This window comes from Panthera tigris, chromosome D4 (assembly GCF_018350195.1).
Source record: "Panthera tigris isolate Pti1 chromosome D4, P.tigris_Pti1_mat1.1, whole genome shotgun sequence".
Classification (NCBI taxonomy): Eukaryota; Metazoa; Chordata; class Mammalia; order Carnivora; family Felidae; genus Panthera; species Panthera tigris.
This window is the reverse complement of record NC_056672.1, coordinates 87,490,294-87,517,431: the sequence shown is the minus strand read 5'-3', so window position 1 is coordinate 87,517,431 and position 27,138 is coordinate 87,490,294. Positions and strand designations below refer to the sequence as shown.

Here is a 27,138-nt window from a genome sequence, read left to right as displayed (position 1 = left end):
GAGTCACCCAGGCGCCCCTATAGCGGCTTTATTTTATAATTGCCCAAACTCAGAAGCAACCAAATGCCCTTAAATGCCATCTGTTATTCAGGCAATTAAAGAAATGAGCTATTAAGCCACAAAAAAGACACGGGGGAACTTTAAATGCATATTGCAAAGTGAGAGAGCCGTCTGAAAAGTTTACATGCTATCTGATTCCAACCCTATGACATTCTGGAAAAAGCAAAACTGGGCAGACAGCAGAAAGATCAGTGGTTGCCAGGGGTTAAGAGGGAGGAAAGAATAAAGAGAAGAAGCCCAGAGGATTCTTAGGGCAATGAAACGCTTCCCTATGATATTGTCATGGTGGATGCCTGACAGTTTCCATTGGCAAATTCATACAGCACAAAAATAACAATGTGTCGATATTGGCTTACCAATTGTAACAGATGTATCATGTGAATGCCGCATGTTAATAATGGCAGAAACTGGGGGTTGGGGAAATAGGTGCCATGTATGGGAACTCTGTATTTTATGCCCAGTTTTTCTCTAACCCTGAAACTCCTGAAAAAAAAAAAAAAAGCCTATTACATAAAAAACAAATCAGGGCAGTACACCAAGATCATGAAGTAACATATCATTGACTGTGTCCTTGGAGCTGTTAGCTCTTACAAAGGAAAAAGATGATCTACGGGTTTTATTTTAAACTTGAAAGAATCTGCATTGGGGTTTTTTCCTGCCTTTTAAAGTTTTGTTTTGTTCTGTTTTGTTTTAGTTTATTTTGAGAGAGAGAGCACGCATGAGTGAGTGGGGAAGGGGCAGAGAGAGAGGGAAAGAGAGAGAATTCCAAGCAGGCTCTGCACTGTCAGCACAGAGTCTGATGTGGGGCTCGAACTCCTGAACCGTGAAATCATGACCTGAGCTGAAATCCAGAGCTGGACACTCGGGGTTGCCTAGGTGGCTCAGTCGGTTAAGCGTCCGACTTCGGCTCAGGTCATGATCTCCCGGTCCGGGAGTTCGAGCGCCGCGTCGGGCTCTGTGCTGACAGCTCAGAGCCCGGAGCCTGCTTCGGATTCTGTGTCCCTCTTTCTGTCTGCCCCTCTCCTGCCCATGCTCTGTCTCTCTCTGTCTCAAAAATAAATAAAAACATTAAAAAAAAAAAAAAAAGAGCTGGACGCTCAACCGACTGAGCCACCCAGGTGCCCCCAAAAGCAAGGATCATCTTGAGCAAACAGTCTAGAGTAACAGTTAAGCACACAGACTCACTGACTCTGGAACTGTGAGTTCAAATCTTACCTCTTCCAGTGAATAACTGGGCTCGGGCAGGTGAGGACACCAGAAGTGGTAGCCATTATTCTCTTAGCCAACTGAGCCACCCAGGTGCCCGGTAACCAGTATTTTCATTATCCACGACCTGGATATCTACACTCAGGAGCCTGGGAACCCAGCATAGATGATGTCTGTTTCAAATGAATCTTCCCCAATCTTTGCAAAAGGGGGAGAAAAGACTAGCCGGATCGATATTGCCGACACAACGAGATACACTGGAATTAAATCATTAATTGGCCCTGCCCAAAGATGGAGCCTGTTCTGTTGTTGGCCTGGTAGATTCTCTTGAATGGCCATCACATCCCAGACCAATAAAATCGTCTGCGTATGTGTAATGTTTTGGAAAAAGATGGGCACTTTCCGTCTGAATTAGGGGTTTCCGATAGTCCTGCCAAAAATCCCTGGGATACCGGGATTTTCAGGGTCATGGTCCTGTACCCACCATTAGCGTGGGAGTGGTCACTAGCTCAGACCATGACTGACTGATGTGCTGAAAAGGGAAATGGGGTCTAGTGTTAAAGACGGGTTTCCCTGCTCTTTTAGGACATGGATGTTAACGGTTTGACCTGTTACGATATTGCTATGGTGTTCAATTTGTCAGTAAGCTATTGCTTAGCTATTTACGTACTTGGTGCCAGTTTTCAGCACTTTACAGGAGATTGACTCACGTGATATGTTCCAACAGCTCTACGAAGTTGGTGCCGTTTATTTATTTATTTTTTTCCCTGCCTCACGTTTGTTTTCGAGATCTCATGAGAGTCCACCTTGCTCAAGAAACGCAAACCCGGATCCCTAAGTGCAAGGGAGCCCGAGAAGCGTAGTGTTTAGCCTTCCAGTCTTTATGAAAAGTGGACACTGAAGGGGTGAAAGTGGACAGGGAGAGTCACTGTGCTCAAAGTATGTCAGTGACTTCCGGCTGATTCCCAAATTCCTTTTTTTTTTTTTTTTACGTTTATTTATTTTTGAGACAGAGAGAGAGAGAGAGAGCATGAACGGGGGAGGGGCAGAGAGAGAGGGAGACACAGAATCGGAAGCAGGCTCCAGGCTCCGAGCCATCAGCCCAGAGCCCGACGCAGGGCTCGAACTCACGGACCTCGAGATCGTGACCTCAGCTGAAGTCGGACGCTCAACCGACTGAGCCACCCAGGCGCCCCTCCCAAATTCCTTTTAATGGTCGGCGTGGCCCTAGGTGGTCTGGCCAAGGTGATCTTCCTGACTTCTATCAATATTCTTCTTCTTTTTCCCCCCAAACTTTTTTTTTTTTTTTAATAGTGGTAAAATACAAAATTTGGCATTTTGACAATGTTGTATAGTTCAGTGGCATTGAACGTGGTATTATTACTGTTTTCACTTCTGGGTCAGGAAACTAACACAGAAGCGAACAAAGTGACTTCTCGTGGCTGGTGGGGTGACAGTGTTGGCTGGACCGGGCAGTCTGAGCCTTGGGCCTCATGCTCTGCCCCCCGACCCCGCGGAAAAGTGCCTAGTGTGACCCGCGCTGCTATACGTGTTCGGTTTACTCGTTTTGGTTTTAAGTTTACTTATTTATTTTGAGATGGGGGGAAGGGTGGGGAGAGAGAATCCCAAGCAGACGCTGCACTGTCAGCGCGGGGCCTGACGCGGGACTCGATCTCGCCAACCGTGAGGTCATGACCGGAGCGGAAATCAAGAGTCGGACGCCCAACGGGCTGAGCCACCCAGGCGCCCCGTCGTTTTGGGTTGTTTGCGAAGCATAGAATGCCGCGTGTGGTGCTTACATGAGTGTTTGCCCAAAATAAATTTGTAACGCAGAAATAGCTCAAAACATTGAAATAAGATGAAACTGACATCATTTCTTTTTTAAGCTGAAATAATTTACAACCACTCCCAAATACAGCCAAATAGAGGGTTTTTTTTTGGAAATATCTATTCATGGTGACTTTTACATCTTGAATAGCTTCTGGCTGTCAGGAGACCTCACTACTGTGTGTAATTAATGAAGGCAAAACACTTCCACTCGGATTATAGGTAACTAAACATTTAATTATCTCACATTTTTTGGCAACAGCTTAGGGAAGGTAGCCTGTACTAGAATTATTATTATTATTTTTTTTCACATTTTTGCACCCGATCTTGGGAACTGGAGATCTCCTAATGGAATGATTAGAAAGAAAAAAATTATTATCTTATATATGTAAAGTTTCGCGTGAGTGTGTGCTTTTCGTAAATGACCTCTTCACTAGCTCCGTAAGAGCGAGATAGCTAATCTTCTGTTGCTCGCGCTTGTCCTCCCCAGCGCTTTGTGTACTTAAAGCGTACATAAATTTAAAATTAATCAAACTAGGAACAACATTTATACCAAATATGACAGAATTAGTATGACAGTCTTGATTATATGAAGGGCTTATGCAAAATCTAAGGTAAATGCAAAGTTTCTTTAAAAAAAGGTTTTTTTAATGTTTATTTCCGAGAGAGAGAGAGATAGAGAGAGACAGAGCATAAGCAGGGGAGGGACTGAGAGACAGGGAGACACAGAATCAGAAACAGGTTCCAGGCTCCGAGCTGTCAGCACAGGGCCTGATGTGGGGCTTGAACCCGTGAACCATGGGATCATGACCTGAGCCGAAGCCGGACGTTCAACTGACTGAGCCACCCAGGCGCCCCAAAATACAAAGTTTCTAATAAATAAATGCATAAAGTTTAAGACGAGAAAGGTTACAAGGGTGCCTGGCTGGCTCAGTCAGTAAAGCATGTGACTCTTGATCTTGGGGTTGCGAGTTCGAGCCCCACGTGGTGGGGGGGGGCGGGGGGTAGAGATTATTTTTAAAAATATCTAAATAAGAGATTTTCAAAAAGAGAGAGAGAAGGGTTACAAGAGGAGATTCCAAAGGCTAATGACCATTCCTGCACGGGTTCATTTCCCAAATATGAAAGGAACTGCATAAATGAAGCAAGTTGCTTATCAAGCAAACCACGCTCTCTTCCTCTCCTTTTTTGTTGGTTGGTTTTTGGTTTACAAACGGTAATACTGGGTTCTGGCAGGCAAGGTATTTTCCAGCCCGGATGCCTCCCCAGCACAGCTGGCCTCTGTTCTGATTGGATGGGGAGTCTGTTAATAATTGTTAAATATTTTGACTGTCGCCGCTGGTCGCAGGTATGAGTGGGCTTTAAAAGCGTTCCTATCTGAGGACCTAGTAGTTCTTCTCATGGGAACATAAACTGATCTTTCTGAAATTTCTTTATAGCTTTGTACAGCAAAGATCTGGTAGGTAAGCTCCGTGAGAATAAATTCCTGTCTTTTGTTTCGTGCTGTGTCCTTGGTTCCTAGACTAGGGTTTGACACATACTAGGTGCTCAGTAAAATATTGTTGGATGAATGACTGGATAAGTGTGATTGTTGCTTACCGTCGTGTTTTGTGTTCTCTTAACCTTCGTAAACATTTTACCTGAGGGAAAGTATCTGCTGTATTTCTGTGGTGATTTGTGACACATATTTTTGGCTTCGGACAGTAATAGTCCTGGAATTTTTTGAAAAAGTTTTTGCCCCAAGTGTGAAGTCTTTAACAATCAATAAGCAATCCATACTTGGGTATTAAGCGAGGCCCATTTTCTGAGGAACGTTTCGTACTTTATATGGGAGCAAAATAGGAAGTGCATCAATCAAGGAAAAAGTAATACTTCAATACTTTATGTAATAGATTTTCCTATTGACTTCCTCTTTGCTTTCACAAATGTTTTAGCTTCGTTTTTGATCTCCAGTTGGCAGAGGCTCCCGTGGTCTTAAGTTTCTCTTACACCGAAGATGTTCATACCAACCCAATTATAAACTAACAACTGAGTGTTAATTATGGCATATTACTAAAGAACGTATGGAAACGTGTATGTATAGAATGACATATACAAAAATAGCAGTAGGGGTGCCTGGGTGGCTCAGTGGGTTAAGCATCTGACTTCGGCTCAGGTCGTGATCTCGCGGTCCGTGAGTTCGAGCCCCGCATCGGGCTCTGTGCTGACAGCTCGGAGCCTGGAGTCTGTTTCAGATTCTGTGTCTCCCTCTCTCTCTGCCCCTCCCCTCCTCATGCTGTATCTGTCTCTCTCTCAAAAATAAATAAACATTAAAATTAAAAAAAAAAAATCGCAGTAAAATGAACACCCCTTACATTCCCCCAGGTAAAGATATAGAACATTATTCTGCCCCAGAAGCTCCCTGTGGCCTTACTCTGATTACATCCTTCTCCCTAATTAAATAATACCCAGAATTTTGTATTAAACTAGATTCCCTTGTTTTTCTTCATAGGTTGTTTTTTTTTTTTGTTTTTTTGTTTTTTTTGTCGTCACTTTGATTGCATTAGTAAGCTCTGTTGTTTGGTTTTGCCTGTTTGGAGACTTTATAGAAATGGAATGAGATAGGCAATTGAGTTGTTTCCAGTATTTTGCTATGATTACGCTGTGGTCTCCATTCTTACTTATGTGTCTTTGGGCGTATCAGCAAGAGTTTACTGTCTAGTTCCTCGACCTTAATATATACAGAGAGAGGAGGAGTACCTAGGTTAGGCAGAGGCACAAGTTCACCTTTACTTGGCAGAGCTAATTTGTTTTCCAAGGTCTCCAGTGGAGTATGACCCTTCTCATTGCAATGCGTTGTGAACACTGGGTAAGTTTTCTGACTAAATTTTTGCCACTGGTGGGTGTGAAATGGTATCTCATTGTAGTTTGTTGTTGTTGTTGTTTTGCTTTGTTTTCAGAGAGGGTGCGAGTGGAGGAGAGGGGCGGAGAGGGGGAGAGGGAGAGAATCCTAAGCAGGCTCTACACTCGACATGGAGCCCGATGTGGGGCTCAATCCCCTGCCGTTGGGATCGTGACCTGAGCCGAAATCAAGAGTCAGATGCCCCACCGACTGAGCCACCCAAGTGCCCTTCCTTCATTGTAGTTTTAATGTGCCTTCTGGTTACTAATAAGGCTAACTATCACTTCCTGTTTAAAATTCTTACCTTTGTCTCTTTTCCTGTTGAGTTAGTTCATATTTGAAAGAAACGAGTTTGAAGGCATTCTTTCTATGTTGTAGGTACTAATCCTTTGTTGGCCATGTGTGTTGTAAAATCTCCTAGTTTACCTTTTATCGTTTCACTTATCTTTTCGTGACCAAAAGTTTTTAGTTTTTATACAGTCAAGTTTATAAGTTTTTTTTCCTTTACGGTCTTCCCTTTTATATCTTTAGATCCTTAGTCTACCTTGAACTAGTTTTTGTATATTGTAAGAAATAGAAGTTTAAAAAGTGGGGTTCCAGTTGTAAAAAGAAAGGAAGAAAGATTTGATTTCGTTTTTTTCCAGTAGATATTCAATCATCCCGGCACCATTTTTTTTTTTAAAGATTTTATTTTTAAGTAATCTCTACACCCAACGAGGGGCTCGAGCTCACAACCCTGAGATCAAAAGTCGCACGACCCACCAACTGAGCCAGCCAGGTGCCCCTCTTCTAGCATTTTTTATTGAACGGTCTGTTCTTTTCCCCTTGGCCGATGATGATGGTGGTCATGGTGAACACTTACCAAGGGCTTACCATGGGCCAAGCAGTGTTCCCAGCAGAAGATAACATTTCATCCTTACGGTACTCCTGGAAATAGATCCTGCTTTTATCCCCATTTTTTAGATAAGACACAGGAACACAGAGGACGCCTGGGTGGCTCTGTCGGTTGAGCGTCCGACTTCGGCTCAGGTCATGATCTCGCGGTCTGTGGGTTCGAGCCCCGTGTCGGGCTCTGTGCTGACGGCTCGGAGCCTGGAGCCTGCTTTGGATTCTGTGTCTCCCTTTCTCTCAGCTCCTCCCCTGCTCACGGTCTGTCTCTCCTTCAAAAATAAATAAACAAAAAAAACAAAAAATAAAAAAAAAAACAAAAATAAACATTCAAAAAATTAAAAAAAAAGAAAGAAAGAAAGACAAAGGTTAAGTAGGTTGCTGCATGTGACGTAGGTGGCCCGTCACAGGGCCAGAGTTCAAACCAAGCCGTTCTAGCTCCAGACCCCCAGGTCCTCAGCCATTAGGTTCTTTGTGTTTTCTGTATGACTTCCTCTTTCCCGTACAAACTTGTTTTTTCATGGGCCTCTGCTGTTCTTTGCGTTTCCTTATTTTTCTGTCCCTGCTCCATACCCCACAGCTTCTTCATTAACTTTATAATCAGTCAGTACCGTCTGGTTATTCCCCCCACCATGCTCTTCAAGCCCGTTTTGGCTGTCGTTTGACCTCTGCAACTCCATTTCAATCTCCGAGTTATGTTCTCCAGAAACTTGCCGGGACTTTATAAAGTTGAATTGATTGAATGTATAATTAATGACTTTTGGATTTATTTTTATTTTTTTTAATTTTTTTAACGTTTATCTATGGTTGAGAGACAGAGAGAGACAGAGCATGAGCAGGGGAGGGGCAGAGAGAGAGGGAGACACGGAATCCGAAGCAGGCTCCGGGCTCTGAGCCATCAGCACAGAGCCCGACGCGGGGCTCGAACTCACAAACCGCAAGATCATGACCTGAGCCGAAGTCGGACACTCAACCAACTGAGCCACCCAGGTGCCCCAGTTACTTTTGAATTTATAATTAATGAAGTTGGAATCTGTAGATAATTTGGAGAATTGCTCTATTACAGTAGATAACCTTCCCATTTTGAATTTTTTTTTTTCAACGTTTTTTATTTATTTTTGGGACAGAGAGAGACAGAGCATGAACGGGGGAGGGGCAGAGAGAGAGGGAGACACAGAATCGGAAACAGGCTCCAGGCTCCGAGCCATCAGCCCAGAGCCCGACGCGGGGCTCGCACTCACGGACCGCGAGATCGTGACCTGGCTGAAGTCGGACGCTTAACCGACTGCGCCACCCAGGTGCCCCGATAACCTTCCCATTTTGAACGTGGCTTATATCTCTCAATTTTTTTCCAGTTTTCTTTAATGTCTTTTAATAAGTATTTATCATTTTATCCATAGTGGTCTTGCAGACCTTTTATTAAGTTTATTTCTATCTACTTGTAGTTTTTTCATGCTCTTCTAAATGATACTGTTTCCAAACTTTAGTTTTTTGTTTGTTGCTAGTGTCTAGAAAAGCAGTTGGGTTCTATACATTGATTTTATGTCCAATTATCATGTTAACTCTTAATTCTAATCATTTGTCGGTGGATTCTTTTATCTGTGGTAGGTAGTTAATCATATAATCTGTGGCTAATGGCAATTTTATTTCTTCCTTTCCAGTCCTTACACCTTTTATGTTTCCTATTTTGTCTTATTAAACAACTAATTTCCCAAAATTAGATCCACAACTCATGATCCAAAACCTTTGAAGCCAAACGTGTTAGGGATTCCAAATTTTTTTAGAATTTAGAAGGGAACTACAGCAAACATATCATATATCGTGTAACATTATAGTTCTGCCGTGATAGATACGAATAATCACACTAAGTGTGATAAATAGAGATTATAAGTAGGCTTGAGTGAGGATTGTCATCAGATGAGTTATGAAAAAGCTTTTGGCTTTCAGGAATTGTTTTTATTCTGGCTTTGCCAATTAAAGACTGTGGACCTGCTTTAAGGTGGTCATCGTAGCTCCTTTCCTAGCATTTATCTTGATAAATTATTTTGAAATCCACTCTTTGTGGGTGCCTGGGTGGCTCAGTCGGTTAAGCGTCCCACTTCAGCTCAGGTCACGATCTCGCGGTTCGTGAGTTCGAGCCCCGCGTCGGGCTCTGTGCCGACGGCTCAGGGCCCGGAGCCTGTTTCCGATTCTGTGTCTCCCTCTCTCTCTGCCCCTCCCCTGCTTGCACTCTGTCTCTCTCTCTCTCAAAAATAAATAAACATTAAAAATAAATAAATACGCTAAAAAAAGAAAGGAACAAAGACCCAGAGAAAAGTGGCTCAGGCGATAAGGACACATCTCACACTGCAGAGCCCAGAGGCAGGGGGCCCTGGGATCGGGGCTGAAGTCCAGTGACTCCATCTGCCATCCCAGCATCCCAGCGACGCTCCCTCCTCATGGTTGCAGGATGGTTGGCGCAACCTGAAGTGTCACAGGCAGCAGTGACCATGACAGGTCAAGAAGAGGAGGAATTTTTAGGGTGAGCTTTCTCAGTAGCCGGCCACAGATGGCCCACCTATCTAGTGAGCCAGGGTGACGGCTCATGCCTGTGCCCTAGCTGCAAGGGAGCCGGAAAAGATATACTCGAGGCGCTCTGCCAGAGGGAAGCTGGGATGCGTAGGGGGTAGCTGCTGGACCGTCAGCCACGGGGGTATGTCCCAGGGGACACGTTACACAACCTAAGTTTATGTGTTTATTTTGAGAGGGAGAGAGAGAATGTGTGCGAGTGGGGAAGGGCAGAGGGAGAGAGAGAATCCCAAGGAGGCACTGCGCTGTCACCAAAGAGCCTGACGCGGGGCTTGATCCCCACGGACCGTGAGATCACGACCCGAGCCGAGGTCAAGAGTCTGACGCTTTATCAGCTGAACCCCCCCCCCCACCCTGGTCGCCCCGGGGTTCCCTTTGTCTCGAAAAGAGAACAACACCTATGTGGTTGCCTAACCTTCTTCACTTAGAATTGGAAGTGAGTTAAATTGCTAAGCGTTTGGAAAACGTTTTGCCTTGAGGTTAACTAAGTTTCAGGTGACAGGGCTTAAAAAATTCCATTCCTATGATATTTTTGTAATTATTTTGCACCCCTTCCCCACACCCACGGAAATATTTATAGAGTTTAGAAATGAGTCAGGACTGAAAAAATTTGTTTTTTTTTTCTTCTCATTAAAAATTTAGCTTATATGCTTTGTTCTTGTTTAGTCTTTGGATTGCCTTCAGTGTTCTGGGCATTCTTCCCTCTCCCTCTTTTTTTTTCCTCCCTTCGGTTGGTCTTGAACTTGTTTTGGCGGGGGAGGGGTGGGGGAAGAGAGAATCACCTGTGGAGGACAGTGTGGGATGTTTGAGAGATACACTTCGCTCTCCAGGGTTTAAAGGAATGTGGGGCAGCTGGGGGTGGGGTGGGGAGGGCAGGTAACTGAACTCCTGTGCCTGCTGATTGACCGGGCTCAGGAAACTTCACATTTGTTAGGTTTCCTTGCCTGAGCTGATGTATAGAAACCAGGAAGTGAACAAGTCGATTCCATTTCCGGGCTGAAGCCAGACACTGATGATACTGAACATTTGTGTGAAAGATGTTCATCTCACAATCACCACTTGACAAAGCCCCTCTTTTATTCATTTATTTTTTAATGTTTACTTATTTTTGAGAGAGAGAGAGACACACACAGTACGAGTGCAGGAGGGGCAGAGAGAGAGAGAGAGAGAGACTGGGAGACACGGAATCCGGAGCGGGCTCCAGGCTCCGAGCTGTCAGCACAGAGCCCGACGCGGGGCTCGAACTCAAGAACTGCGAGATCATGAGCTGAGCCGAAGTCAGACGCTTAACCGACTGAGCCACCCAGGCGCCCCTAGAGAGAATCTTAATTGGGTCAGAGAGAGAGAGAGAGAGAGAGAGAGAGAGAATCTTAAGCAGGCTGCACACTCCGCATGGAGCCCAATGAGGGGCGCGATCCCACTACCGCGAGATCCGACCTGAGCTGAAGTCAAGAGTTGGGTGTTCAAGCACCTGAGCCACCCAGGTGACCCTGTATGATCACTTTAAAAATTCCTGTTGTTGTTGTTATTTTCATGAAAAAAAAAAAAAGCACTCTTCAAAATGTTTTGTTTTGTTTTTCCTTGAAAATAGTATCCTTTGCTCTCTTTCACTCCGCATATTTGGGGCAGGTACCGTGTCCGAGGTTTTATTTCTTTGTTGGCTTTGACTGTGTCCGGAGGAACAGAGGGGGAACCGAAAGTGACTAAGGTGTGCTGAGAACATTGAAATAATAATAAGCCAGAAGCCTATCGTTGCCGCTTCTTAAAGGAATACATTCCGTAGCAGTTCCCTCCCCCTGCCCCCCGCAGCCAACATCGCACCTGCTCAGACTCCAGGAGAGTCAGAATTCTGGTGCTTCTGGTACAAGTCATCTTTCTCACCCTTTCTTTTCAACTCAGGATGCAGTGTAAAATTTGGCACAGGGCATCCCTGCATTCGTCCGCCTCAAGTCGGCTACTTTCGATGCCCGGCACCAGCCTCCGTGTTGCCCTTTTACACAATATAATTATTGTTACAAAAACATGAAAAATGCAGCTCTTTCTATTGGTGTGCTTTTCCACATTTTTTTTTTTTTTTTTTGAGAGAGAGAGAGAGAGAGAGAGGGAGGGGAAGAGGGAGGCGGAGAGAATCCCAAGTTGGTTCCACCCCCAGCACAGAGCCCGACGTGGGGCTCAATCCCACAAGCCTGGGATCATGACTTGAGCTGAAATCAAGAGTCGGGCGCTCAACCAGCTGAGCCACCCAGCTGCCCCTTTGCCACATTTTTTTATGTCACTGACTTCATCTACATGCTGTTGTTGCCTCCTAAGCTTCGGTTAAAGTTGTGTTGCTTTTTTTTAACGCCTACATATATTTTCGTCTTGTGTTTGTTTACACTCTTACCTCTTGGGCTCAGAACGCAGTTGCTGGAAAAGAACCACAAACGGAATAAACTCCTTGTTTTTCGTTTTCGCAACAGAAGCAGCCTTAGGTTGACGGTGCCTAGTTATAACGCATGTCTCAAACAGTCCCTGACTTTTTCTCTTTTTCTTTTTTAAATTCTATTTATTTATTTTTGAGAGAGAGAGAAAGAGAGCCTGAGCAGGGGAGGGGCAGAGAGAGAGGGAGACACAGAATTGGAAGCAGGCTCCAGGCTCCGAGCCATCAGCACAGAGCCCGACACGGGCTCGAACTCACAGACCATGAGATCATGACCTGAGCTGAAGCCAGATAGATGCTTAACCCACTGAGCCACCCAGGCGCCCCAGATTGAGGTCTTTGTTTCAAATCTGAGATCCAGAATATCGGGTGGTATTCGTGATGACGTATTTTTGTTTGTAAAGTTTTAGAACAACTTTTTTGTTCCTATATATATACAGCCACTTTAATATTCAGAACCAAATTGATTTTTAAAAACATTTTAGATGGAGATTTTGTTACATTTACTCTGGGTAGATCTATATGTGTTGACAGTTTTCTCTCCAAGATAAGAGGAAGCTAATACGAATAATATCATCCCAAGAGATTCTGTTCAGATAGATCCATTTAAGGTCTGCTTCTCAAAGTGCCCTAGTCTTTAGGAAAGTGTATTTACCCTAAGTTAAAGTTCCCTGGGGCGCCTGGGTGGCTCAGTCGGTTGAGCATCCGACTTCAGCTCGGGCTGTGATCTCGCATTTCATGAGTTTGAGCCCCACACGGGGCTCGCTGCTGACAGCACAGAGCCTGCTTTGGACCCTCTTTCCCCCTCTTTTGCCACTTCCCCACTTGTCCTCTCTCAAAAAATTAATGTAAAAAAATTCAAAGAAATTAGAGTCTCCTAAAACACCGGTCCAGACAGCACAGACTCACTGCAGAGGGAGAGAATTGTGGAGATGGGGCCTCCCACATACCCTTCCTCTAAATCGGAGCCATCTACATGGAGGTGACTTGAGCAACATAGTTTCTTACCAGATTGGCGGATTCCCGGGATTTTGAATTCGCGTCGATTTCGTCTACTTTTCAGCGACGGGAAGTCCTGTACTTTGGAGAAGAACTTCCCTGTGGCTGACTTGGGTCTCCTCATCTTAAAGTAACCAGCTTTTCTGCAAGTAGTTCCCGTGTCCATTCTTTTGCGTGCTTTGAAAAAACAAAATCAGATTTCAGAAGGCTTCTTGCGTAGCCGAGAGTAGTCATTTACATACTGACCCAGAGAGACCCGTCTTGGCCCCCCAACTGATGAGTTGATATTGTAGGTGAGGCAAGGCAAAATTGGTCTGTGTTGAACTTCATGATTCTTTAGGAACTCTGCTGAAGATAGGATGACCCAAAAAAGATGCTGTCGTTCATACTTCTGGTTCATTCTTTACTGTGCATAAAACCAGATGTGAAAATAATTGGAAAATACAGTACGTGCATCTGATTGATACCCTGGTACACCCTCCTCGTTTGTCTCTGCAGCTTAGTCAGCCTCTTGTGTGGCCAACAGCTCTTGGCACCAAAAAAGTTTGTTTGGTTCGAATTCGAGGAGCAGTGAGAGGTCAAGAGGGGGTTCATCACGTGGTACCTACCCAGCTCCTTGGAAACATCCATTTGCTCGTCTCTGGGCAATTCTGGAGTGAATTCTTGTGGGGGTATATAGTATGCAGTCGTCAACTAAACATAAGTTTCCATTAGGTTCTGTATTATCTGACTTCCTTCATCTTTGGAGATATGAAGCTTTCCAATAGAAATTTTATTTTATTTATTTATTTAAAAAATTTTTTTTTTTAACATTTATTTATTTTTGAGACAGAGAGCATGAACAGGGGAGGGGCAGAGAAAGAGGGAGACACAGAATCTGAAACAGGCTCCAGGCTCTGAGCCATCAGCACAGAGCCCGACGCGGGGCTTGAACCCACGGACCGCGAGATCATGACCTGAGCCAAAGTCGGCCGCTTAACCGACTGAGCCACCCAGGTGCCCCTCCAATAGAAATTTTAAATTAAAAAAAAAATTTTTTTTTTTACATTTATTTATTTTTGAGAGACAGAGCACCCGTGGGGGAGGGGCAGAGAGAGAGGGAGACACAGAATCCGAAGCAGGCTCCAGGCTCCGAGCTGTCAGCACAGAGCCCGATGCGGGACTCGAACTCGCTGACTTCGAGATCATGACCTGAGCCGAAGTCGGACGCTCAAACCGACTGAGCCCCCCAGGCGCCCCTAGAAATTTTAGAGTATGTGTCACAAGGTAGTGGTTCTTGACCTCGGGGCTGTGAGTTCGAACCCCACTTTGGGTGTGGAGATTACTTAAAAATAAAATGTTTAAAAATACATGTGTATTTTCTAAGTGCATAATGTTACACAGTCGTGCGCCGACAAAAGAGCCATTTAAAGTGCATTTTATTGTAACCCGATATGAAAAATTCACTGGTGTGGTTTCAGATTTCACATCGAAGCTAGCCTTGAAGAAGCTACTATTTGTTGAACTTGGGTGTGGTACCAAAGAGTATCCAGGATTCCCTAAAAAGGCTTTTGAAGAAGTCTTATTTTTTCGTATAATGCAACCAAAGTAGGGAATCCCAACAGAGGCATCCGAAAACCCAGCTGCATTCCATTAAGCCAGGCATAAAAGAGGTTTGCAAAAATGTAAACCAACGCCAGCCTTCCCACTTTTCTGTTTTGTTTTGGAAAGGAACATTCTTGAAAAGGAAACAATGCTATTTATTTTAGCACGTGAGGGGCGCCTGGGTGGCTCCGTCGGTGAAGCGTCCGACTTCCGCTCAGGTCACGATCTCACAGTCTCTGAGTTCGAGCCCCGCGTCGGGCTCTGGGCTGACAGCTCGGAGCCTGGAGCCCGCTTCGGATTCTGTGTCTCCCTCTCTCTCTGCCCCCTCCCCTGCTCACGCTGTGTCTCTCTCTGTCTCAAAAATAAATAAAAATATTTTAGCACGTGATGGATTTAGTGTTGTCTTCTGGAGGGATCAATAAATACGATTTAAACTCTCTCAGTTTCTAATTTCCGCCAGAGTAAATATTGATAGCCATAACCCACATAAATGAAAGCGGGAAAGGAGGAATTTTTGATAATGGCACCATCTTCAAAGCAGCCAAAGCTATTTTTTTAAAGGGCCATTTATAATATTTGCTCACAAAGGAGTCTTTTGAAGATTTGGAATTCTTTTCCATTAAGTTTTCCACATTTTGGTCAAGAATGTAAGTGGGTTGATTAGTTTTTCATCTGTTTTGAATTTTCTTTCAGCTGCTGTCAAAAAAAAAAAAGTTCATGCTGCGGTGATCCGTGTGATGGGAACGGTAGAGTGTGGCATCATTAGAGATGTTTTATTATTTTTAAACATTTGATTTGCGACAACATTTTATTTCACTTTAGTTTTTTAAGTAAGCTCTACACCCGGTGTGGGGCTCGAACTCACGACCCCGAGATCCAGAGTCACACGCTTTACCAACTGAGCCACCCAGTCGCCCCTGGAAAGGAGTTTTTTTTGTTTTTTGTTTTTTTTAATTTTTTTTAACGTTTATTTATTTTTGAGACAGAGAGAGACAGAGCATGAATGGGGGAGGGTCAGAGAGAGAGGGAGACACAGAATCCGAAACAGGCTCCAGGCTCTGAGCGGTCAGCACAGAGCCCGACGCGGGGCTCGAACTCACGGACCGCGAGGTCGTGACCTGAGCTGAAGTCGGACGCTTAACCGACTGAGCCACCCAGGCGCCCCTGGAAAGGAGTTTTTAAATAAATAGGGTCGCTATGAAACTAGATTAGCAAAGGGTTACCAATTAGCAGAGAGCTTTAACGAGCCTTGGTCTAAATAGCTAGGGATGATTTGTAATCTTTACTCGAATTATTTGTGTATTTGTTCCCTCAAGTAGTTTAAAGTGACCTACAGCCTTATTTACACGCCTGATTTGCTTGACAACCCCTCTCTTTCCAGATAACACAAATAAATAATCTTCCTGACTAGTGTTCCTTAAGTGGAGACTGGGTGTCCATGGAATGTATTATTGGGGACCAAGAATCAACTGAAGCCTTAAATATTTGTCCCTTGCTTTTTATGATCAGGTAGACACTTATTAGGTTGAAAGACAAACATCTTACAGTGATTTTCCATGAGAAAAACATTCCTATAAAATAAAACCTTAATTTTTCCAAGTGGTCCGTGGGCCTGGAGGTGGGGAGGGGGGTGGGGGGCACAGATCAAGGTTGAGGAAACGAGTTTTCTTCAAGGAGAGATTTTCTGACATTGGAGAAAAAGTGCTTTAGACCCCGTTGCCTGCCTGCTTCCACCCAAGGCGGACTTGGAGGGAACGAAGTCGACTCACTTTCCGGTGTGCTCATCCTTGAACGGAAAACAGAATGAAAGCGTGAGGACACGTTTAAAAGTGGGAAATGCTAGGTTTTAAAATCAAGCTGAAGGGCGGTGCTGAGTCGGTCCTGTCGGCTTGTGCACGCATGTGCTAGGATTAAATTGTCGTTTTGTATTTTTGTATTCTCAAAAGTTTATTTATTTATTTATTAAGTTTTTTTTTCTTTTTTTAACTTAAAAAATTTTATTATTTTTTGACAGCTTTATGGAGATACGATTAACCTACCAAACAGTTCACCCACTTACAAGTATACAAATTCATGGTTTTTACAATATTCCCATTCCTTTTTATTCTTCTCAGTTAATGCTTAAATCAACTTAGACCAACTCCTAAAAAAAAGTTTACCAACTTCTGTATGCCATCCTTCAGGGACTTTGGTTAATATTGAGTCAATTCTGCATATCCAATCTTTTCAGCCGGCAGGAGCATGGTATGATGTTTCGTTGATTCCTAGCTCCTTTTATTTCCATCATGGTTTTTAAATAATTTCCTTTAAGCAAATACAGTTGTTGTTGGTTTTCTTATTTTCCTGTTTTTTTTTTTTTTAATTTTAATGTTTGTTTATTTATTTATTTTGAGAGAGAGAGAGAGAGAGAGAGAGAGAGCAGGGGAGGGGCGGAGAGAGAGAGGGAGACCCAGAATCGGAAGCAGGCTCCGGGCTCCGAGCTGTCAGCACGGAGCCTGACGCGGGGCTCGAACCCACGAACCACGAAATCATGACCTGAGCCAAAGTCGGACGCTTAGCCCGCTGAGCCCCCCAGGCGCCCCAAATTGTGGCTTTGTATTTTTTATATTTGATTTGACACTTTTCCATTTTACACGATCCTAAAGACTGAGTTGTGAAGTTAGGCGGGGACTGGCTCTTCACCTTCAGGCAGATGACCACGCTCGGCCACGTGTGGGGTCCCGCGTCGGTGAAGTCCCCGGCTGGGGCCAGAACCCACCTTCTCTGTTCCGGCTTCTTCTCAGGAGACTTGGCATCTGCCTCTCTCGTGGCCGTTCTCTCTTCCCCGCGATGTCACGCTGACACTCCCTTTTCTTTCCCAGAACTTTCTGCCTCCCCCCCGCCCCCCCCCGCCCCGGGCCGGGCCCTGTTGCTTCAGATCCACCAGCTCGCGGGCCTCCCTCCGCGAGCTCCGAACGGATCCGTGTTTCCAGCTTCCTTCTGGACATGCTACTCCCTCCCCCGATGTGTCACTTCAGCCCAAAGTGCTGTCCTTCGGTCCCAGGAGGTAGAGGCAGGGAGCCCTCCGGAATCCTGCCTCCCGTTCATATCCCCCTCCAGCCTCCTTACGCAATCGGCCACCAAGACTAGTTGATCCTAGTTGTCACGGGTCTGTACGTCCTTCCGTCTTCTTCCGTTTCCTCTCATCTGGACAACTGAACCGTCTCCTGACTTCCACCACCTGACGATTCTGAACACGTCCGTGGGCGTGCCTCTCCCCTCTCAACTTCAGTGGCTCACGTGTGCCCACTCGAGAGGCTAAAAGGCTCCTTCGCCTGGGCCGATGGGCTGAGACTTTCTCCCGTTGCTTTCTTTAAAAAAAAAAAAAAAAGTTTAATGTTTGTTTATTTTGAGAAAGAGACAGAGAGAGAACACAGGCAGGGGAGGGGCAAAGAAGAGGAGAGAGAGAAAGTCCCAAGCAGGCTCCGCGCTGTCCGTCCAGAGCCCGACTCGGGGCTCGAACTCACAAACCGTGAGATGGTGACCTGAGCGGAAATCAAGAGTTAGCTGCTTAAACTGACCCACCCAGGGGCCCCCGACTTTCTCCTGTTTCTCAGCCACCAACACCCTTCCCTGGCGCCCTGCCCCCACCCTCGCTGCAGCGGACAAGGCCCCCTGATTCCTGGACGTGTCCGGGCCTTTGCAGTAGGGGTTGCCGGGATACCCAGCACCCCTCGTTGTTCCAGGCTGGGACCCTCAAGCACCTTGCAAGATGGGGCCCGGGGCGGGGGTGGGGGTGGGGGTGGTTTCCCCAGCTCCTTTCCTGGCACACAGTGTGGGTTTGATAGATGTTTGAACGTCTCAATAAAGTCCGCGTGAGTCATTTTATGTATCTGTTTGAAGAGAGCGGTACTTGGGAGCTCTTCTCGCTCCCCTGTGCTTTGCCCCGAATTTCAGTGAGCTGCTTTGAATAACTGAGAGGTGACGAGTAAGGTGCTAGCTGCCCACCGAGTTGAGGCGGGTGTTTTACCTCTCGGCTTTTGGAATCTGGAGAGGACATTCTCCTTTGCACTAGGACACAAACTGGATCCTCAAACCATGCTGCTAACGGGAACGCGTGGGTCAGAGTTCAGTCCCCCAGGCAGTTTTCAAACCAAATTTGGTAATGTTGATTTAAAACTCCTTAACAAGAAAAGCACCCAGGACAATCATGGAAAATATTAGAACTGCTTTCTACATAGCGACGTCTCGTTGAGAGCATTGTTCGCTGAAATGCTATTAATCACAGAGAAGGATTATAAGCTCTCTCTTTGTGTTTTTGTTTTTTTTTTAAACAGGATCAATTTGACAACTTAGAAAAACACACACAGTGGGGAATTGACATTCTTGAGAAATACATCAAATTTGTAAAGGAAAGGACAGAGATCGAACTCAGCTATGCAAAACAACTCAGGTAAGTTGATATTGACAAAGGTTGTTTGGTAACTGCAAAATGGATGTACTGATAATTTATATTCTCACTTATACGACAGATGTACAATCCTTTAAATATTCCTTTTCCCCCTTACGTAAGGTACTGTTTCAATGGAAACCATTGCTTTTAATGTGGAAAATTCGTTTTCATAGAACAGTAAAAATAAAAGCTAAGTTATTGCCTTCAGGCTCTGCGTTTTTAAAATATTGGAGCTACTTATTTTTGTGGAAAATGGCTTTATCTATCTATCTATTTTAAGAGAGAGAGAGCATACGCCCATGTACGCGTGCAGGAGTGGGGGAGGGGCAGAAAGAGAGGGGAAAAAGAGAGCATCCCAAGCAGACTCCACACTGTCAGCACGAAGCCCAATAAAGGCTCGAACCCCTGACCTGCAAGATCGTGACCTGAGCGGAAATCAAGAGTTGATGCTTAACCGACCGAGCCGCCACCCAGGCGCCCCTTTTCAGAATGCTTCTCATTGAAGTGTAACATATACACAGAGAAATGCACGAGTCCCAAGTGCGCAGCCCCAGGAATCCACAGAGTGAACCACCCCCCTGGTAACCAGCAGGGTTACCTCCACCCAGGTGGAGGAACAGGCAATTCCAGCCCCTCCTGGTGCACCGCCCTCCTCCCACACTCGTCCACCCTTGTCCGCTCTCCTGACTTCCAACCACGTGGACAGTCTTGCCTGTTTTTGAACCTCCTGTGAATGGATTCATTTACTGGGCACTGTTTGATTTTGGCTTCTTTTGTTCTACCTGATGTTTGTAAGATTCGTTCATGTGGCCGCATGTGGTGGTAGCTTCTTTCTTTTCATCGGTGGATAGTATTCGGGTATGTGAGTGTACCGCCCTTTATCCGTTCCTCTGCTGCCAGGCCCCTGTTTGGGGGTACAGAGTCTGTCTCCACCCAGGAGTGGGATTGCGGGGTCATAGGCACCCTGTATGTGTAGCTTTACATACACAGTCTTCCAAATGCTTCTGCTGATCCACGATCCATCCAGCAGCGTGTGAGAGTCCCGGGGAGCCGCATTTGAAAAGTGCTTGGATCACAGGGCCCCCGGGTGGCTCAGTCGGTTAAGCGTCCGACGTCGGCTCAGGTCACGATCCCGCCAGTCCCGAGTTCGAGCCCTGCATCGGGCTCTGTGCTGATGGCTCAGAGCCTGGAGCCTGCTTCAGATTCTGTGTCTCCCTCCCTCTCTCTCTCTCTTTCTCTCTGCCCTTCCCCAACTCATGCTCTCTCTCTATCTCAAAAACAAACTTTTTTTTTTTTAAGAATAAATAAAAAAAATAAAAGTGGTTGGGCGACTTACCTCTTTAATGATGAAATTATCCAAGAAATTTGTGCTTTTGGATAAAATGTATAAAAATTGTCGGTGGAGCTCGAGTGGCACACACAACCTCCGCTGATTTCTCGTGGGGTCGAATTGGTTTGTGCAGGCTGTTTTAAGACCTGTTTAAAGATCCAGATGACTTTTGGTGTGAAAACATTTCGTTTGAACCCAAAGAGCACCTGGGGCGCCTGGGTGGCTCCGTCGGTTAAGCGTCCGACTTCGGCTCAGGTCACGATCTCGCGGTTCGTAGGTTCGAGCCCCGCGTCGGGCTCTGTGCTGACGGCTCGGAGCCCGGAGCCTGCTTCGGATGCTGTGTCTCCCTCTGTCTCTGCCCCTCCCCTGCTCACGCTCTGTCTGTGTTTCTCTCTCTCAAAAGTAAATAAACATTAAAAACAAGTGTTTAAAAAGAGCATCTGCAGGAGGGGTAGGTCATGGGTCACTGAGAGAAGGCGGATCCTTCTAGGGCTGGTGTTGTTGTTGTTGATAAATGAGCACCCATGGAATCTCTTTGTGGGCTGACTAGTCTTGTTTCCACTCAGCAAGTAAAACATAAAACATGTTGGCCAGCGAAACAATGGTTATGGCTTGCTGAACCCAGATCAACTTCTGGCTCCTTGCGTGTAAAAGCAGCCTCATTTAGGACCTCAAGAACCGAATGTCGGAATAGGGACGGGGCTGCTTCGTGGTGATTATTTCAGTATCGCACCGCTGGTCGTAAAACGTCTTGCATGGGAAGATGGGTTGCATAACAGCCTTAGCCCCAAATGCAGTCTCACCTTGTGGATTTATGTGTATTTGCTGTCTTTCCGCTAGCTTGCCCTGGTCTTTCCTGGTGCCTTTGCCACAATCTCGTTTCGTTTGGGAGTGTTGTTATTCGGTGCCGTTAAGTCAGCGCCTAGCAGGCGTCTGCTCTGTTCTGCGCGTCACGAAAGCAAAGGGCTTCCTTAGCTCCCCCTCTGTGTTGCACCTGCCTTCTTGGCCTTTCTCAGCACCCGAGGTGAGGAATTGAGGATGCCAGCAACAAACCGGGAGGCCCTTGGGAAAGAATGCAAATCTCAGCGGGTCCTCAATGCAGATACATAAGATGCTCCCTGCGCTTTGTCGATGTGCCCCCCGCCCTCCCCACTCACCGAAGTGATTCGGCTTCTCCCCTTTCTGCAAACCCAGCACCTCCTTCCCCATCCTTCCCGTGGGCTTCCCAACGTCACCGAGAACATCGAAGCGGTGCGAAGAAGACGTCCTATCTCTCGGTGTCTGTCCCCACGTCTCTGTGCCCCCCCCCCCCCACCAGAGATGCTCCTGTCTAAACCCAGGCCCCGCCCCTCTTGTGCGCCGTGCTCCCCAACACCTGCTGGTTTCTTTGCTCCCCTTCATAGGCAGACTTCTCGAAAGTGTTCTTACTTGCTGTCTCTGGTCCCTCTCCTGTCCCTGCTTGATTACTTTTTAAATGTTTCTCTATTTATTTTGAGAGAGAGAGAGTGAGCACGGGAGGGGCAGAGGGAGAGAGAATCCCAAGCGGGCTCCATGCGCAGAGCCCGGCTTGGGGGCCTCGATCGTATGAACCGCGGGATCGTGACCTGAGCCGAAATCCAGGTCGGATGCTCAACCCACTGAGCCACCCGGCCACCCCTCCTGTCAGCACTTTCAACTCACCCCACACGGCTCAGCCAGAACTGCTCTTCGAGGGTTCCAGTGACTTCCATGTTGTTCAACCCAACCTCCCGTCCCCGGTCTGCAGCGTCCCTGACCCATCGGCGGCTTTGACGGGGCGGATGCTCCCTCCTCCTTGCCCGGCCTCTCGAATTCCAGTCTTCTGGCTTCCTTCTTTCCACCTCACTGGAGCTCCTTCGCACCCCCCTTTACTGGGTTCTCCTTTGCCTCCTTCTCTTCATCCGGCGTGCCCCCGTGCCCAGTCCCCGTCTCCTGTATCCCCTTGTGATCTCGTCTGGCTTTAAGTATGGTCTGTGTAGCCGTGGCTCGCAGATACGCATCTCCAAGCTAGACCTCTGTCCCGGACTCCGACACAGATTACGCAGTGTCTCCAGGGGGACGTCTCAAATGCGACGTGCCCAGAACTGAATCTGTCCGCTCAGAATCTGCGTCCGCACGGCCCAGCTTTTCCCCACTCACTTGAGGGCAGCTGCCTCCTTGCTTCTTGGATCAGGAGCCCCGGACACCGTTGGTTCCCCCTCTTTCTCTCGCGTGACACCCCCCCCCCCCCCATCCCTCATCTAAGCCATCAGGACTGTACTTGGCAAATTTACCCAGGGTCCGACTCCTCCTCTTGACCTCCGCTGTGGCCGTGGCGGTCCAGGCCCCAGCACCTCTCACCTGGGTTATTATGGGGCTTCTAACTGGTTTCTCTTATTCCCTTCTTTTTAAAAAAAATTTTTTTTAATGTTTATTTATTTTTGAGAGAGACAGAGACAGAGCTTGAGTGGGGGAGGAGCAGAGAGAGAGAGAGAGGGAGACACAGAATCCAAAGCAGGCTCCAGGCTCTGAGCCGTCAGCACGGAGCCCGACGCGGGGCCCGAACCCACACACCGTGAGATCATGGCCTGAGCCGAAGTCGGACACCCAATCGACAGAGCCACCCAGGCGCCCCTCTCTTATTCCCTTCTTATCCCGTGTCTTCTCTCTGTTTTCCACACAGCAGCTAGATCATGGCGCTCTGTTCAGAGTTCCAACAACTCCCTATTGTACTCCGTGAATCCAGAATCCTTAACGATAGATGTCTTAACAAAGCCCTGTGTGATCGTAAACCCCAACCTCTCTGACATCACCTCTTTCCCCCTTCTCCCTCCTCTCTGCCCTAACCATACCCGCCTCCCTGCTGTTTCTTGTATACACCAGGCTCACCCTCACCCCGGGCTCACCTTCCATATGGGGATCCCCTATATATCCTTCCCCTCGATCCGCGTGGCCATCCCCCCCTCACCTCCTTCAAGTCTTTGCTCAGAGGTCACCTGCTCAGCGAGGCCTGCCTCGTCCTCCTGCTGTAGTTCACCCTTTTTCTTTCTTTATTTTCAATGCTTATTTACTTTTTTTGAGAGAGAGAAGAGAGAGTGGGGGAGGGGCAGAGATAGAGGGAGAAACAGAATCCCAAGCAGGCTCCACACTGTCAGTGCAGAGCCTGATGCGGGGCTCGATCCCATGAACCGTGAGATCAGGACCTGAGCCGAAATCAAGAGTCAAGACGCTTAACCGCCTGGGCCACCCAGGCGCCCCTACCTTCCACTTTTTCCAGAGCACTGGTAACTTTCTAACACCCGGTAACATTGTCTTATGGCCCATACCTACTGTTCATTGCCTTCCACTCCTTTCTGCTAGAACGGAGACCCCTCAAGGGCACGGTTTTTGAGCTGTGTGCACTGAAGTGTCCCCAGGGTACAGGACAGTGCCCGATGCGTAACAGGGACTCAGTAAGTAGCCGGAGAAAGAGCGGATCAACAGGGCTCACACGTCAGACGTTTGGTTAGCCCCGCTTCAGGGAGAATTGTGGGTTTGCACAGGCCTGAGAGCTGAGGAGGGCTCACCGACAAACAGGACCCCCGATGTGTCTCATGAACGAGACGCTGCGGAAGTCGACCTTCTCACTGCGGGAAACGGACCGCGTGCGTGTGAGCACATGCCGATAAGCAAGAAATTAAATCATCTAAAGATAGCAGTTACCACCCCAGATACCTAAAGCCAGCGATGCAGTGCAGCATGGTGGCAGGTGGGGGTTACGTAAGCTAGACTGGCCGGGGAAAGCCTGTTGCTTGAGAACTGAAGGACGAGGAGAGGGCAGGCCTGCCAAGGTGTGGGGATAGCTCTCCCAGGCCAAGGAATCAGCAAGTGCAAAGGCCCCGGGGTGTGGGAACGTGTTCAAGGGACGGAAAGGCCAGCGTGACTGAAGCATACCCGGCAAATGCTTGCCTGAAATATCAGTCTGATGTTGAAAAGGCAACACGGCCTTTGCGGGGAGACTTCTGGCCTCAAGTCATTTTTAGTTTTTCAGCATTAGAGGAAAGAGGTGCTCGCTTATTTTTACAAGCAAATGATGAGAGTCGGGGCTTTGATTTCTGTAGGTGAGGTGTCGGCAGGCTACAACCTATGTCCCAACCCATCCACTGCCTGGTTTTGTAAATAAAGTTTTACGGGAACCCAGCCACGTCCACTCCTTTATTTACGTATTGTCCACGGCTGCTTCTGCAAAACAGTGGCAAGTAACTAGTTGCAACAAGGACCATGTGATCATGACCTACGTGCAAGTCTAAAATATCTACTGTCTGGCCCTTTGTAGCAAAAGTGTAGGGGCACCTGGGTGGCTCAGTCTGTTAAGCGTCTAACTCGTGATTTCAGCTCGGGTCGTGTTCTCACGGTTCATGAGTTCGAGCCCCACATCTGGCTCTGTGCTGACAGCACAGAGCCTGCTTGGGGATTCTCTCTCTCTGCTCCCCCCCCCCCCCACTCATCTTCTCTCTTCCTCCCTCTCTCTTTCTCTCTCTAAATAAATAAATACATAAAAAAGTTTACTGACCGTTGCGATAGTTACTGTTTATTCAAGGCAGCGTAAGGTCAAGTTCCTAAGAAAATTTTAAACATCTTATCTGACCTGTATAAGAGAACCAGCTATGTATTGCCCTTTAGCAACTGTTTTTGTTTTTCATTTTTTTTTGATGTTTATTTTTATTTTTGAGAGAGAGAGAGAGACAGAGCACGAGTGGGGGAGGGGCAGAGAGAGGGAGACACAGAATTCAAAGCAGGCTCCAGGCTCTGAGCCATCAGCCCAGAGCCCGACGCGGGGCTCGAACTCACGGACCGCGAGATCGTGACCCGAGCTGAAGTCGGACGCTCAACCGATTGAGCCACCCAGGTGCCCTGCCCTTAGCAACTGTATTTTTTTTTTTTTTAAGAAAGTTATTGGTTATGACCAGGTAATGAATTCATAGGATGAAAACTTCCAGAGGCACAACACGGTCTACAGCAAAGTGTCCCTTCTGTTCCCACTGCCCCTGGGGACAATGAATGTTCTCCGTCTCCTGTTTATCCTTCCATAGAGAGATTTTATGCCGACACAGGCAACTAAGTGTGTTTGCCTCCTCATTTCCCCCGGCAGGTCAGCGTGCCCTTGCCTTGCTACATCCTGGAGATCTTCCCGAGGACTCATTTTTATGTTTGCGGTTTTATAATGTTGCATCGGGTTGGTGGACGTGTTTCCAATTGTTTGCAACGCTGAACAAAGTTGCAGTGCGTAGCCTTGAGTAATCCACTTGGCCAGCCTGCTTGGAGACTAAGTTCCTAAAAGGAGCGCCCTGGGTTTGGTGGCGTTTGCCAAGTCGACTCTCAGAGGCTGTGACCCTTACCACTCACGCCCTATTGGGTGGCAGTGCAACTTTCTTCGACCCTCAGTGCCTCTTGGTACCAGTCCGTTTTATCTTTGCCAAGGTGATAAGTAAAAATTGGTGCATCTGAGCATTAGCGTTTCTCTTGTTATCAGTGAGCTTAAGCCTGTTTTTTATGTGTGGAAGCCATTTATACTTTCTTTCTTTTTTTTTAAGTTTATTTATTTTGAGAGAGAGAGAGAGAGAGAGAGAGAACAGGCAGGGGAGGGGCAAAGAGAGGGAGAGAGAGAGAATCCCAAGCAGGCTCTGAGCTATCAGCACAGAGCCTGACGCGGGGCTCGAACCCACGAACCATGGGATCATGACCTGAGCCAAAGTCGCGAGCTTAACCGACTGAGCCGCCCGGCCGCCCCCTTACTGTTCTCTATTTTAAGCTCCATGTTACGATGTTAAACGGGCTCGGTTGACTCACTGCTAAGGTAAAGAAAATAATATTTACATGTTTTTCTTCCTTTTCTGAGTGATATAATATCGTCTGTAACCTGAGTCCCACGGTTCGTTTGTCTTAGTCCTGTTTTTAAATATGAATGTATGTTCACCACTCTTTCTTCGACCACAGCCTCTCTGCTTATCTCTGGGCATCAAGAAAAATAGGAATATTTTCTCCCCTAATGAGAGCTTGTGGACTAATTCTCGGGTTTGTTCTTGTTTGAGAATGCCCTCATACTTGATAATAATTCGACCTGCTTGTTCTCTGGTGATATTTTCTGTCTCTCCAAACTTTGTTGCTGCATTGTCTTTTGTTGGAAAAGTCTGGGGGCAGCCAGATTTTTTTTCTTTGTAGGTGGCTTGCTTTTTTTTTGACTGTAGATGTGAAGAATTTTTTTGTTCCACTTAGCAGTTTGATAACGTCGCCAAGCTAAGCCCTGTTGTTGCTCATTCGTTGTCTGTTTCCTTAGCGCCCTTTTCATATGCAGATTCCAATTTTTAATTTATTTTCGGGGGAGCTTTCTTCAATTGCATCGGAGTGTTGTTTCTGTGCTACTTACTGGGTCGTGTATATTTCAGAGAGAGGAGTTTTCCTTGTGTTAAAGCGTCTTGCCCTTTCGATAGATATTTTTTTTCCTGCTTTTGTTAGTTGCTTTCCTTATTATGATCGTTTCCAAACTTTCCTCTGTTGAATTCGATACCCAAGCCCACCTGATGCACTAGCTCCGTAGCGGTGGGCTTGGGGTCTTAGTTCATTTCCTTAGCTTTCAGTCCGTTTTAGTCTGTGGTCTGGGAGTTCTTTGCTTTATTGCCTTCATGGTTTTATTACGTTTGTCTCTAGTGTAAAATAGTCTGGAGGAATTGGTGTTTACCTGTTTCGCTTCTTTTCTTCCAGATTGGGTTTTTCTGTCATTCCCTTCCTCCCTCCCTCCTTTCCTGCCTTTCTCCCAAAAATCCATCCTTCCTTCCTTCCTTCCTTCCTTCCTTCCTTCCTTCCTCTCTTCCTTCCTTCCTCCCTTCCTTCCTCCCTCCCTCCCTTCCTTCCTTCCTTCCTCCCTCCCTCCCTCCCTCCCTTCCTTCCTCTCTTCCTTCCTCCCTTCC

The 27,138-nt window shown here is 46.7% G+C and overlaps 1 protein-coding gene and 1 long non-coding RNA gene across 7 annotated transcripts in view; one reads left to right on the top strand and one right to left on the bottom strand.

Moving 5' to 3' along the window:
* The window catches only part of FNBP1 (formin binding protein 1), a 140,297-nt gene that overhangs the window by 31,510 nt on the left and 81,649 nt on the right, over positions 1 to 27,138 (top strand). For all 6 annotated transcript variants that reach the window (XM_042963674.1, XM_042963677.1, XM_042963676.1 and 3 more), the window contains exon 2: positions 18,749 to 18,864. In XM_042963674.1, the coding sequence (XP_042819608.1) occupies positions 18,749 to 18,864 (116 nt within the window). The remainder of the gene's footprint in view (positions 1 to 18,748; positions 18,865 to 27,138) is intronic.
* LOC107179313 lies at positions 16,989 to 22,427 on the bottom strand. Its single transcript, XR_001509912.2, has 3 exons — positions 21,875 to 22,427; positions 20,201 to 20,340; positions 16,989 to 17,782 (listed from the first exon to the last, which is right to left on the bottom strand). It is a non-coding gene; the product is annotated as an uncharacterized LOC107179313 (long non-coding RNA).